General features: G+C 39.9%; 1 protein-coding gene across 2 annotated transcripts in view; it reads right to left on the bottom strand.

The window, feature by feature from the left end:
• Positions 1 to 552: 552 nt before the first annotated feature.
• Positions 553 to 14,693, bottom strand: part of LOC104962010 (sodium channel subunit beta-1) — a 19,277-nt gene continuing 5,136 nt past the window's right edge. For both annotated transcript variants that reach the window (XM_010790393.1, XM_010790392.1), the window contains 5 exons: positions 6,379 to 6,545; positions 4,404 to 4,641; positions 3,852 to 3,993; positions 3,576 to 3,647; positions 553 to 2,497 (listed from right to left, as the gene is read on the bottom strand). In XM_010790393.1, coding sequence (XP_010788695.1) covers positions 3,581 to 3,647; positions 3,852 to 3,993; positions 4,404 to 4,641; positions 6,379 to 6,545 — 614 coding nt within the window. In that variant the 3' untranslated portion in view covers positions 553 to 2,497; positions 3,576 to 3,580. The remainder of the gene's footprint in view (positions 2,498 to 3,575; positions 3,648 to 3,851; positions 3,994 to 4,403; positions 4,642 to 6,378; positions 6,546 to 14,693) is intronic.

Genomic DNA, 14,693 nt, shown 5'->3' with positions numbered 1-14,693 from the left:
GACAGGATTTGGAGAGGATTAAGGGGGGAGAGAGAGAGACGGATGAGTAGCGGGGTTGATAATGTACTGGAAAGATGTGATTGTACACCGCGCCATGGAGAGAAATGAAAAGTTCTAAAACACACAACAACTGCTCGCCTATGTCTGAGTCTGTGTCTGTCTTTACCTTCTCAACGTTAGCACTGGATTGTGAGGGAACTGTTATGTTTCCTATAGATTATTGTGGCTGTTATTTGGTTTAAAATGGGTTTTGTATCGGGAAAAAGAAGTCCAAAATCCCAAAGCCTACATTTTCAGATTGAAATGTCTTCTTTTGTCCAACCACGTTTCCAAAATCCTAAAAGTTCAGTTTATATTATAAAAGACAACGAAAAGGCAAATATTTCAATTTGAGAAGCGGGAGGCAGCAATATGTTTCACCTAACTTTAGTGAACAATGCTATTACCTGCTGTTGTTTATTTATGAATATAAGCATGTCATAAATAAATTAGACTAAATGTCCTGACACGAACACAGCTACCATTTATCTACCATGAAAAGAAAGACTCAACTGATTTTCTCACTTTTTATTTATTTGCCGTGCATCACTTTTCTTTTCCTTTTATTGTGGCAAGCAACATTTCCACACCTACACATGGAGTAAAAACTGTTTTAGTTGAAAGAAAAGGGGGACAGACCAACGGTGTGGGGAGCAGTGAGATTTTCATTTGACTGGTCGGTTCATCTGTGCAGGAAAGGTGTATTAAATGATTTAAACTAAAAGAGAAGCATTCAGTAAGCAGTATGTAACAGTTCTTGATTGGGTGGCTTTCCCTCTTCGTATTTATTAAAGTCATGGCTTTCTTTTTTAGCCTGTATATCTTAGGACAGTACTCCGACAGGACTCCTTCCACGTCAGTAAGCTTGCAGTGATTCTGTGTTACTGTATCAGCTGGTGTGTGTCCCCTTCTCAGTTTCTCAACTAGTGTCAAACTCAGATTTGGTACAAAAAGAGATGAACACTAACAGCAGTGTTTGCCCTCTAGTGTTCATCGCGAGTAACTGGCCAGCTGGAAAGAGAAGTAAGTAGCTTTTTTTTTTATTAAAAGCACTAAAGATTTGTAACACGGCTCCACCTCTGCCCTTTCCCTTTTGGTTTCCACTGGTTTCAGCCTGGGAGGCACACTGGACAGGTTGTGTGGGGTATTAACCCACAGCAGTTAGATCAATACAGCCATTTGCAAAGCCCTTAAGTTTTTTCCACAAACACTCAGACATTTGTTTCAAATTGCAGTGGGATATGTTCCACTTTCAGCTTAAAGTGACAGCTTTTATGTCGGTTTGTGTTTGCTAAAGCTGCTTTTCTTTGTGAGCTACGAATTGATCTGGTGTGCTACATATGTCACAGGAAATCTCACTTTGGCTTCAGGGGCAGTTTTTGCGCTTGACCACCACGGGTTGGATTTTTTTTTTTGCATTACACAGACAGTTTAAACAATGGATTCAATTCAAAGGAAATTTCACTGAAATGTATATGGAAAAAACAAAACGTTATTACATTTTGATCGCTGATCATCATAATCTCTTGGGGATGTAGAGAAAAAGTAAAAACGTTACTGTTGGGCCTTTTTATGTGATTTTCTCGTGTGGGAGAAGAACCCCCTCTGGAGAAAACTTTGGGATTTTAGCTTTTGGAGACCATTTACACGCACATATCATTTACATATCAATGTTCTCATATCAGCTTAGTTCAAATATGTATGTAAAAAATGTCAGAAGTAAATAAGGGTTGGATTTGTTGCCAGTCGGGGTTAACCTTTAGAAATTGGCAGCTGTGAGAACACTGCTGATATAAAGGATTTGGTATTGTCTCTCATTCTGGCCGAAATGCTGTTTTCTGAGACACTTTCAGGCTATTTTTGATAAAAAGTTGACAAATACTTCGTACTCTTTGGCATAAAAACTGCTCAAATGTTTCATAGCAGGAAGGATATCAGCAGTGTTTCCTCCGTATGCCTACAATCCCACTTTGTTACATCACAACAGAAAGTACATTTCCAGCCAAATTCAGTCTTAATAGTATAATAAGTAAAAGTAAAATACACCTTAAATATATGATTTGCTTTTAAAATATTGATTCATAAATACAAATATGTTATATGCGCACCAAAGCTTCTAAATACCAACATTTGAAGCTTGATGTTGGTCATTTGGATTAGCTTATAAGCATGCAGATAGTGGATAGTCAATATAGGTTTATATTATTTATATAAGAGTATCTGTGCATATATACAGTTCTACCCTCTATCTCTTCCTGTTAATCCACAAGCTGATGCATCCATCCTGTCCTCCAAACACGATGCAGTTCAGTCCTTTCCATCTTTTTGCAGATAGTCGAGTGAAGATCTGTGTCCTCTCTGTGGTTTAGTTCTGATGTGAGGGACGGTCAGAGGAGACTCGAGTGTCAAAGTGGGAATATGAGATTCCTCAAGGAAGACATCTGGAATTGTCCTCGACCTGAGGTACAAAACATAAACCTGTCAGCAAAATTGGTAAAGTAAAAGGTAAACAATCTTAATATATAAATAAATACAATACAGGTAGGGGGGTAGCAGCTCAGAAAGGTAGGGTGGGGCCAGGCCATTGAGGGATTTAAAAGTAAATAAGATCATTTAAAAAATAAATCCTAAAATGTATGGGCAGCCAATGGAGCGACGCCAAAATGGAGGAAATGTGCTCGTAAATGGCGTTGAATATTACACAGTTTAAGCTAGGTTTATGGTGCGCCAATCTAAATGCTGATGTTGTCTTATCCTATAGTTATTCATTCACTATCAAATCGTTATATGTTGAGGCAAAAACGTGTCGAATGGCACTCTAAATTGTTTTCATTGTGACTAAATCCAAATAACAATAATCCAAATATGTAATTGCATTTATTTTAACGCTTTTACAAGTGCTCAAAGCGCTTTACATGACATATATCAGACATGTAATACATCAATACTGTCGACAACACCCACAGAAGCAATTAAGGTTGAAGTGTCTTGCCCAAGGACACAGCGGCATGCTGACTGCTGTGGGGGAGTGGGGTGGGGGGGTCAAGGTGGGAATGAAGTGGTGTTCCCAGCCCCCCTGATCTGATCTGATGATCACACAGCTAACTGCGCCACAGCCCAAATCACCTCTTCTCTAAATTGTTCCCTAATTGAGTAGTTTTCCTCCACCAGCATACAATAGGATTGGATGAACACACAACTACCTCTATAATCATTGAATGGCTTTAACTTTAGTCAAATAATTTTTGAAAATATTTGAGAGTCAGTGGTTCCCTAACAGTGCTAAAATCCTCTATATTGTAATTTAAAAAAATCTGTGTACAAGAAAAAGAACAAATATACTACACATAATTAAAAGATCCTTCAAAATGTTTCCTTTCAACCCAGTTCTCCCCTTATATGTGGTAACAATAAAATACATTCGTAAAACGACATTGTATAAGCACCTGTCTCGTAAAATAAAGAAGAGAGAACAAAGGAAAGCAAGAGGAGAAACTGAATTCAGACATGAAGTAAAAAAAAGAGACCAGACCTACCGGTGCTATTCTGCCACTTGTAGAGCAGCACAGTTATCTTTGCTTTCCGACGCTATAGCTAAATACTCCGGCCTGATGGAAATAGAAAAACAGGCTGTCAAGACCAGTGAAACAGAATCAGAACAATATATATTTAGTGAGGAAAAAGGTAGATGTGTGTTATTTAAAAAGAGCTGATTGAAACTGAATTTCTGCTTTCCAAACAGTGTCAGGAGGGAAAAGGAAAGGACTGCAGTGTCCAGCTGTGTATGTTGGAGTGTGTTTGGTGTTACTCACGCGTTCTCTCTAAGAGCTTCCTCTCCAGCCACTGAAATCTTCCTGTAGCAGTAAATCATCTCAATCACCAGCCATACCTGCAGCCCGATGAGGGAGACGTACATCATCACCTCAGACAAGATGGATGCCCATCCCCTGGTGACTAGATTCAGAGAAGAAGATAAGACATGTTGTATCTGAGTGCTTATGTGAAGGGGTTAGATTAAATGTGTACCATGCAAACGATGAGTGCTACCTATGCCATACATTTTCTCTTTGAGTCATGAGTCTTAAGTTCCTGTACTGAATTATAGAGTGATTATATACTTTGTTACTTCCCGAACCCTGCTTAGTTAACGTCCACAATTTATGATTTAAGCTGCAAATAACAATCGATTCCTTCTCCATTGATCTGCTCTGTTTATCACTGGGCTCACAATCATACAATAAGAGCGGTGAGACTGAATCAGAACAGTCTAAATTATCCAGCTGTTTATGATACATCTCTTTGATTCAACTTTCTTATTTAGTTTTCCCCCTTCCCGCTCAAACAGACGCTTCAAAATTCCTTACGTTCTGGCACCACTATCAGGTCGATAGTCTTGTTGGGAAAGGTGGAATACTCGTAGGCAGGATACATCAGGGTTCGGCTGAATATGCACCTGTAGCGTCCCGTGTCATTTAATGTCACGTTTATGATGAAGATGGAGCCGTCCTGCAGGTCATTTGTATTTTTGCTGCCATTCCAAAAAAGACGTTCAAAGTAACGTTCATCAGTGATATTGGCCTCTTCATTCCCATATCTGTATACCTGGAAGAAATTACAACATATCATTTATTTTTAAAAGAAAGGGAAGCAAAATAGAGACTGTGGAAAGAGTGTTAAAGACCATACAGGTATTTCTACATGTTAACAATTTGCCACTAATCATGTTAGCTTTGCATTGTTGCAAGTGTTAATGCTGATGCATGTGTTTCTTCCCCTCGTTCATGAAGAGACAGTTAATTACATTTGGCCTGCGCTGTGAAAATGTATTCAAATTCATAATATGTTTTTCAAATTCATATTCTTCAAACATGTATGAGATAAGGCCAGCTTATTACAGCTTTGTTACTGTGATCTCCTGCAAACCCCAAACCAATGTATATCTCTCAATTATTTTGGACACGCCTGATATGGTTCCAAATGAACATGTGAGGGACTGCGGATGGAAAGTAGCTCAAAGCTAAATCCGGCATATTTACACTTGGCATGTTATGGCAGATTCCTTATACAGCGTATTTCTCGCTTATTCATTAAGGTTACACAGGTCAGAGAGGCTCCATTGTCTCTTCCGCAATTATTACAATTTGATCAAATTGGTCAAGGTAAGAGGAAGTACAAAGAAGCTTTAGATTATAATACAGTTAAGTCTTTGTTAGTTCATTACTCCTAAAGATGTCATAAGATAATGACCTTTCCACATCTGGACCATATTAACATATCAACTAATCTGTGTTGTTTTCATGTGTGTGCTTCATTTAGAAACATATATATGCCTGTGTGAAACTTCTACTCGTTGGGGCATTTCCGCGATTGGCTGCTGTGGAAGAAGGTGATGTACTCCATTAATTATTGTTTGTTGTTGCGCAACTGAATAATAATTAATCTCAACCATATCTGTGTTTGTGTTTTATTGATCTCTCTCTCTGTGTTAGCATTTCAAGTTGGTGAGCCATTAATTGCACTAACAGGCACATTTCATGTTTTAAGTGTTCATTAATGTGCAATGTCCCTGCCAAATTCTCGAATGAGAACGAATGTATTTCCCAACTTTCACACTTCACATATAGTGACTTTCTAGCTGCTTTTGGATCCATCTTGTAGTATTTGACTTGTAGTCCAATTATTTACAAGCGTGGATAAATGAAACCACAACAGAGAGCTGCTGTTTGCTCTTTGTTGCGTTCAGGTGTAAAATAAAACGGATTGTCCTGTGTTGACGAATGAATATTTAGACTCTGACTGTTAAGTTTGAAATACAGTACAGTCAGTCTTGAGAGAAAGGCAGCTGGCTTCACCAGTGCTGCTGTTTTCTGTATCGACCGAGCTGCAGTAATGGCCTCACCTCGGCACGACCTGGTGAATTAGCGGATACATATTCCTAATAGATGCTGAAGGCTAATGGGATCTCTCCTGCTACATGAACACAGAATACCATAATGGCCTCTTTGCTTCGCCTGGGGAGAGCTGCTTGGTCCAGAGAAAGTGCTGTCTTCCAGTCAACACATGGGGAAAGAAGCCTGCTCTGAAAGTGCAAGGCTCTGCTCTCTCATGATAAATTCAGCCTTTTCGCATTACAGCTTTTTCTGGACACATGAAAACTGGCTGCATTTAATGGGATTATTTAATTAATCTACAGTGTTAATTAGCCACGCCAACTGTTTTGCCCCTCTTCTTCTCACCTCTGCAAGATGGGAAAGATATTCCCCAAAATGTGAACTCTTTTTTTTTAATTGTCACCGAGGAGCTTCTTATTGAAAGCCTTCCCATCTTATTGCCACTCACATGGGTGAACATGTGGTCAACTGATTCCTGGAAGTACCAGTCGACGAAGGCGCTGGCGGGAACCTCGCCCCTCTTCTTACAGGAGATGCAGCCCAGTTTGAAACCTTTTTTTTCCACGGCTTCTGTGTTTGAGTCCACCTCCACGCAGGCTCCACGACACAGACATGCTACAGTGTGAAAAGGATGAAGAACACGCAGTTAGAAACATCATTTATCACTTAATTGCTCTTTGTCTATTTGCAGGTGCACGGCTAAGAGGTAAGAGCCGTGGGGGGCCATCCTCTTATTTCTGAACCCCTGACCTGTGAGAGAGGTTGTAACACAGGCAGTGCCCTGGTGTTTTCCCATAAGCAAGCAAACTCTCCAAACAGTACTTAAAATATTGTCAGCTACTGTACCTCTTGATGGTTAATTGTTTTGCGTGCTTGCTCCCAATGCCCAATGCATGCATGTTTTATTTTCGCTGTATCGGACGTAGCTTTTTTTCTTGCAATATTTATTTCCACCCAATATAGTTTAGAGATCCTTGTGAATTTGATTGATTTGGGTTTTAATTTTGAAGTAATTTACATTCAAGCAGTTTATAATCAGTTCAACTGAGGGGAAATAAAGAGGTTGCAGTACATAACTACTTTCTTGCATTCTGTCAATTGCTGAATGAGCTAAATCCATATATAGAAGCGTGACTCTATATATGCCATCATCATCATCATCATCATCATCATCATCATGACACGTACTTCTCATCGGCCACGAGTTACACACCTGTAACTCCAAATGTTTCTTTCTCACACTGCACCTTGCAGTTTCCGCTGAGACCTCACCATGGCTCTCAACCAATGATCCTGAACTACTGTCAACTTTGACCTCTTGGGGGGTGCGTTTGTTTCGATTTGCAACATGGGGGGAAGGAGATGAAGGAGAAACAGGAAACACAACGCTGATCAGAGGAACTGAAACCATTAACTTTGGTTGAGATTCAGAGCGGCTGCACATCATCCATGGCCTGATATACACATATTTAATTAAAAAAGGGTCTTTCTTTAAATCCCTAGGATACAAAGTACCAAGGTAACACCACGCAGCGAAACATGGAGGGAAGGAAGGAGGAAATAGGGAGAATTTTAGCACAGGTTTGAGTAGTAATAGCCATTTCTGCAAAAGCATGGTGAGATGGGGAAGCAGGAGGGAAGAGGCCTGAGGGCCGATGATGCACTGCAGAGAAAGAGGGGGAGGGAAGAGGGAAAAGGGAAGGAAAAGGAGAGAAAGTTAAGAACATAATTGAAGACTTCACAAGCCAGAAAATAGGAACCCAAACTGAAATGGACCTATTGGTATCATATTTAAACAAGAGATGGACCCATGCATTTAAAAGCAAACACAGACCCAATCCCAGTTTGACCAGAGAACGACTTGAACCCGAAGCTGACCTGATTGATTTAAAATGGATTATAATTTGTGTTTCAGTTTCAGATTCACGTCATTCTAAAGCGGTTTTCACCAAAATGTTTACAGCGGCTTAAAACAGCAAGGGCGGTAATTCATCTTTTTTTCTTCATATGGTTTTGCCATGTTGTCATTTATCCTATTAAAGCTTGCAGAGCATTGGCATTTGACCTCTATTGTGTTAGTGTAGATATCCCTTGTGCAGTCTAAATGGTAGTTTATTGGTTATTGTGACAACAATTTTAACAGAAAACACCAACGATCTAAATCTGGACATATGTATATTTGTTGATTTTTTTTTTTTTTCTTTTACTAATAATTTAGTAAAAACTACTTTTTAGCTACTCCAGAATCTTTCCACAGACCCCAAGGCAGAGGATCCCACTGTGTTTATACCACTGTGGAGAAACAATTGTAATGTTTTAGTAGCTTTGTTGGAAACCCCAGATCTTTACAGTTCATGTCAGTCCATGAGTGCAGTATATCCGAGATAGAAAAAATTGCCAAAACCATCAAAAATCTGACCAAAATGTTGAAAGTAAGTCTGGTAATTTGCCTAGAAAGTAGCTTTTAAAACTACCTCGGGCACACCACCATATCTTAAATGAAGAAAACTTAAATACCTGAATCTACAATAAAGGGGTTTGGATAGGCCAGGGTCTCGTGTTTTCAGGTTTTCTGGGAGATGAGTCTGCAGAGGATTTCTACATTATAACACAGACCTGAGGCAATTCTCCTAAACCTTTTTTGTAGAAAATCAGCATTTGTGTTTTATATTTTTCAGTCTAATCTCTGCTATAATAAGCTTTCTTGCTTGTTGCAAATGTGACTTGTGATTGTTTGTGTTAATTACAGTCTGCTGTAAACTGCACCAGCTGTCGTAGCTAATCCTCAGCCGCCAATAGAGGTCAATCAAAAGTCATTCATCACCTAATTCGCCTGAACAATCTCACAGGAAAGCATTAGGAAATCAATGTGTGCAAATGGACACAACCACATCTGTCGTTAAACATTAATAGTCTGCGGTATTTTCACTCAAGTCTGAGAGATTCTATCAGACCAGCTTGTTTGGTGTCGAAAATACAGGCAGGAAAAGACAAAGAGACACCAAACAGACACAAGAGCAAGACATCCATGCAGAGGAACACAGAAGGGTTGGAGATGGGATCAGTGCTCTGAGAAAATGACGTAAGACCTAGAACACAGACAGAGGAGAGACATTACAACAACAACAACAACAACAACAACAACAACATGTTTGACCAACAGCAAGGCGGACACAAATTAAGAGAGAAAGATTTCAGTTGCAGGACAGAAAGAAGGAATAGAGCAGGGGCGGTTCTAGGGGGGGGGGCAACAGGGGCCAGTGCCCCCGTAACCCTGACCAGGGACCCCCCTGCGGCCCCCTCCAATAAAAAGGTTACAATATTACGATTTATTGGAACTAAATCAAATCAGAGACCCGGATGTACAGTGGAGATTAAACTGTTCATTACCTTATAAAAGCAAATTGTCACTTAAAGTTACTAAAAAAAACTACTGAAACAAAGGACTGTAACTTACATTTACTAAAACAAATAGCAATTACTGTATTTGATGTGTATTTTACACAATTACTTTATTCTGTCTTTGTCTTTTTAACCCGCTTTTATTGTGCCCCTCTCATGAAATAACTGCCACTCCCCCCCAGTAAAATTGGTCTAGAACCGCCACTGGAACAGAGACAGATGAAAATGTCGCAAGAGCGTTAGAGCACACATACAGCGTGAGGCGAAAATCCTGAGGGAGGTATGTGACGCAGCGAGAGGCGAGATTGTGCAATGTGAGCAGGTACGCGGCTGCCTGTCCGAAGCTGAGACAGCAAATTAAGGAGACAGCGAAAAGACACGGCGAGAGAGAGAGAGACAAAGATGCAAGCAGACACAAAGGGAACTGCACACCCACAGAGCCACACTCAGCAACAATTCTCACCAATGGCAGCTGGACACATACACACAGAGCGTCAAAAATCCATTGCGTAATCTGTGGACTGTGGTTCAGGATTAAGCAACGGATATTCCAGAAATTGCAGATTAGGAGGTTTTATTTTTTTTGTACGCTGACAGGGGGGCTGGAAGCTTAATCCCTCGTATCAGTTGCTCTATAGCCCCGAGGCCTGCAAAGCAAAAAATCTGACAAACAGCTTGAGCTGCACAAAAGACCATGCACCCCCTGAGGTTAGCTATCCTTGCATGTCACTGGGAGCTAAAGGGAATACAAAAGGGATCAGGGATATTTGCTGAACTAGCCAGAGGAGAGGGAGAAAGGACAATTGGATAAGCGACAGCAAAAGAGATGAGGGACAACATCTGCTCCATTGCTTGGTTGTCACAGAGATGAATATACACATACTGTAGGCATACACAACCTGGGGAAAATATAAGCATCAATGACTTTCCCGCGACACCAAGCAAGCAAAAGAGTTTCCACTGCAACTAGACGACTGTAGAAGCAAACTCTCTAAAGGCATCTCTTTAACTCAACGACAGAGCTGCCATATTTTCGTGGCAGGTAACGTTACAGCACACTGCTTTAGTTATAAAAAGCCCAAGGAATCCCTTCCTGCTTTTCTGTCCTTGTATACATTTTTTAAACAGCTTCTACATTGGTTTAAGAGCAAAGCAAACATTTAATTTAAACAAAAAATACAGAAAACGTTACAAAAATCATGAAATCTCATCTCTTTACCAAAGATAATTACACATAAGCACAACTTAAACTGTGACTGTTGTATTCTGATAAATAATTAGTCTTTTTTAGAGAAACATGTTGCCACCTAAATGTACAATTCGATGTAATAGTGTGCAAGTGTGCTAAGAAAAGCTGTGAAGAAATGCAACACTAAAGAGTCAAGACCCGGACATTGACATACACAACAGGTTAAAGATTCATAAATAAGTAATTTAGGCGGTTTAGTAGCAGAACTGGACAACAGCCTAAGAGCTGCATTATGCAACATTGTTGTCTTGTAAGTTGATATGGCCCTGGAGCAGCATTTGTATTTCTGACCACGTAATGACTTTACGTCCAATTTACAGTCGCTTTGAGAGAGACTCTGTATTTGCTTACAGTTTAGATTAGATTAGATTAAAAGCATATTGTCATTATACATGTACGATTAAACATCAAAACATTCGGAACATACAACAACAAAGTATGCAGCATTCATATTACAGTTTTTTTCGATTGCTAACAGACTAAAATTATACATAAAGCACAATTATTTTAACTGACACTCAAAAGAGAAAAACATCGGCTCAAATCTCCAAAACTCTAAACACGTTTTCAGCTTTTCACACAATTTGCAAATCAACATGGCACTTTTTGCAAACCACTGCACACGTTTCTCCACGTAAGACACAGGAATCTGACATAAAGTCACGTGTTAGCACATACAAAACACTGATATTCAAAATGCCACACACATAATCAAGAAACACGTTCCACCCGACCAAACACCTGATAGCATAATTGTTGGCTCATCAATCAGGATGTTAGCACTATAAAAAGACCAGAGGTGAGTACTTTCTTACAGCAACAATGGACGCCAACATGGAAGCAAGAGGAAGAGGAAGAGCTGGGCTGAGAGTGAGAGGAGGAGGAAGAGTACTCTCTAATGAAATGAAATGTTATCAACCATGGTTTGACGATGAGAGGCTGGACAGAGGGTTCAGCCTAATCTAAGCCGATTTACTGTTGCCTCTGTAATCCGGACACTTAAGACTTGATAACAGGTTAGTTACCAGTTTTTAGCTCTGCATAATTCATGATATATCAGTGCTTATATCTGTTGTGTGAAACGTATTTACTTCATTACTGTAATTGAATTGTTGGCATGTTGCCACTATAACTGTACACAAATCCTGCACAATTTACTGTGGTAAACTTACTTTTATGCAACACAGAAACTGACCAACCACTAGATCTTTGTTGTTTATCTGAAGGACTGAGAAACAAAGAGGTGCAGGTGGAAGGCTAAGGATTTTCAATGAGGCACAGGAAGCAGCAGTTAGAAACTTGGTTTTGGCAAACAATGCCATCACACTTAGAGAGATCCGAAGCGTAGTAAATATGTGCTGAGATGCATTTTACACAATGTTATTTTAGAATAAAATGTGATTTTTTTCAACAACTCATTTGTATTTCTTCATTTACTGTATTTCTGTAAACTCAAGCAATCTTTCTCTGCAGAAACCTCTATGTACAGAGCATAGCCCATAAAAGATGAAAGTGCTTTAGATTATGCTCAGCAGTGTGTAGTTATACCCTGTTTTACACTACGTGCCAGCCTTTGTTATACTCACTACGAATGGAAAAAAACGGACTTACGTCCTTACATATTAGTAGTCTCAATAATTTCCATACGGTTCATCTAGTCACCCGTCGGTGGCTCCACAACACAAAAGACCCGGTCCTATTGTTTGTGGTCTCACTGTTAATCTATCAAAATAGGAAGAAGTCTGAAATACTCTTTTCTCAGAGGTCCGAGTATAATTCTATTTCAATGTTTTGATGCAAGTGTCAAAAATCGTTCCACGTTCCCGATAAAAAGGACAATACCAGGTATCCTCGAAGGAGGGGCGACCGGGTCCGTCAGACCTACGTATGAATCCCCCGACCGATTCAGGAACCACCCTTTTTACGAAGAACAAGGACAGGGTCTACAAGTTTCTTAACAACCTCTCCTGAGTTTAGCTAGGTATACAAGAAATGGTTGTACACGTCGATAAGACTGGAATCATATTAGGTTTGGGTTAACAAGTTCACAAGTAATTCGACGCATGGTGCGACCGTAGACACCCCCTAATATCAGAATATTAGTACCCGAACTCAAATGCATAACTTTAGTCGTCCGGCGAGACACCGTCATTAAAAGGGGCGTAGAATTAGCGTGACTAAAGCTGCACTTCGTGTCCAAAGTGACCGAACCCCCATGTTTTTGTAACTGTTATTCCTTTGTCGATTTCACCAGTAATTTAACCTAATAATTTCTCAGATGGATATCGAACGACCAATTAAATTCGACAGATGTCCATATACAAATAAATTCAGAATTCCTGTAACGAAAATTGGGAAAAGTCTTAGAATAGAAAGGAAAAATAATAAAAAGGTCGGGTTAGCCACTCGTCGACGCTCTTTGTTACAGAATGTTCCCCCGGTCATCGATTGGCATATGTTAATTGACTTAGGACAAATGATAAATGTTGTATGACTGGACACATTACACGTAAGTTAACAAGAAGAGGAGTGTCTTAGTGTGAAAGTGATAAACAGATGACGCATTATCTTGGTTGCGACCTAATAGGTAAAACTAATAAATATTGTATGTTTACACGAAACCTATGGCAAGCCAGGTTTATTTCTTCATAAGTCCACCAGTCTCCCTTGTAAGTTTGGTGTTTTTAGAGGTATGTACGGTACTATCAAAGAATGGTTAAGTGGTTGAAACAAGTAGTAAGGAAACATTCCAAGGGAAAAACTGTTGTTGTGTACCCATAATAGAAGTATATCTCAAAGTACCAATTCTTACTTTTTTACTAATGGCCTAAACGACTTACGGTTTCCTGTCGTTGGACGCATTTTAAAGACGTTAGTGACTTTTATCGGAAACTTGTATGTAGTGCTCCGGTCTGGTCATTGAGTTCCCTCCTGTCCAACGATATCGTGAACTGTTTATAAGAACCCAGCAAATGTGCGTCCGAAGTATGTAGTCGTCGCGCACTAATTAGTTCTTAACAAAAGTCTTATTATTCCTTGGAACTGATGAGAGGATCTAATAAAGGGAAGTTCAAATCTAAACGTTATAATAAAGACGCTAGCTCTCTTGTCCTTATCTGGATGGATATACAATAAGTACCCTTTCGCTGCCGTATTATTGTAATAAGAATAGAGCAAAAGTCCTATAACTTTTAGATAAAAGTTGTTCTATTAGAACATTATCCGAAACGTGGTTCAGACGGGAGAAGTACATATATTATTATGGGAACGAGGCACGTAGTGTAATCACCGGGACACAAAACAGTCCTTTACCGTCTCCTCCTGAACGAATCACAGGAAATATTCCCAAGAGCATATTAGGTAATTAAAAGAAGTGTATTTCCACACTCCGGGACTTGTTGTCCTCCCGTCGTCGCCCAACAATCCACAGTTTTTTAACATAGATTTTCCGTTTGGGTGGCGAAGTGGGATGTGTGTTTGTGGCTGTGGTGTGGTGTTGTGTGTGTGTTGTGTGGTGGTTGTGTTGGTTGTGGTGTGTGTGGTGTGTTTGTGTGTGTTGTGTGTGTGTGTGTTGTGTGTTGTGGTGGTGTGGTGTGTGTGTGTGGTGTGGGTGTGTGGTGTGTGTGTCGTGTGTGTGATTGTGTGTGTGTGTGTGTGTGTGGTGTCGGTGTGTGTGTGTGTTGTATGTGTGTGTGTGTGTGTGGTTGTGTTGTGTGTGTGGTGGGGTGTGTGTGTGGTGTGCCCTTACTTGTAATCTGTCCAGACGACCTGACCCCCGTCTGTGTGACGGCCGTGGGACAACGGACGGTCTTGATGGGATATTAAACGATAAAGAAATAATGGTCTTTTGTTCCCAGGTTGACACACCTCCTACAACTCCTTAAACCAGTCATGTCAAAAGAGCTAACGATTGTTGTAAAAAAAAATTAACGATCAAGAGTCCTTGTGATTTAACGTTAGTTTTTGGGTGGGTGGGTTTCCGTTTTTGTGGATTAAAGGACATTATTCTTGAGTTTTGATGTATTTGTGAACGGTTTTCGTTTAAACGGTCGCTTATGTCTATTTGTGGGGTGAGAAGTATTGATCTAAAAATGGTGGGTTGGTATGTGACG

This window comes from Notothenia coriiceps, unplaced genomic scaffold, assembly GCF_000735185.1.
Source record: "Notothenia coriiceps isolate Sejong01 unplaced genomic scaffold, NC01 NC01_scaffold00034181, whole genome shotgun sequence".
In the NCBI taxonomy this organism is placed as follows: domain Eukaryota; kingdom Metazoa; phylum Chordata; class Actinopteri; order Perciformes; family Nototheniidae; genus Notothenia; species Notothenia coriiceps.
This window is presented reverse-complemented; position numbering and strand designations above follow the sequence as displayed.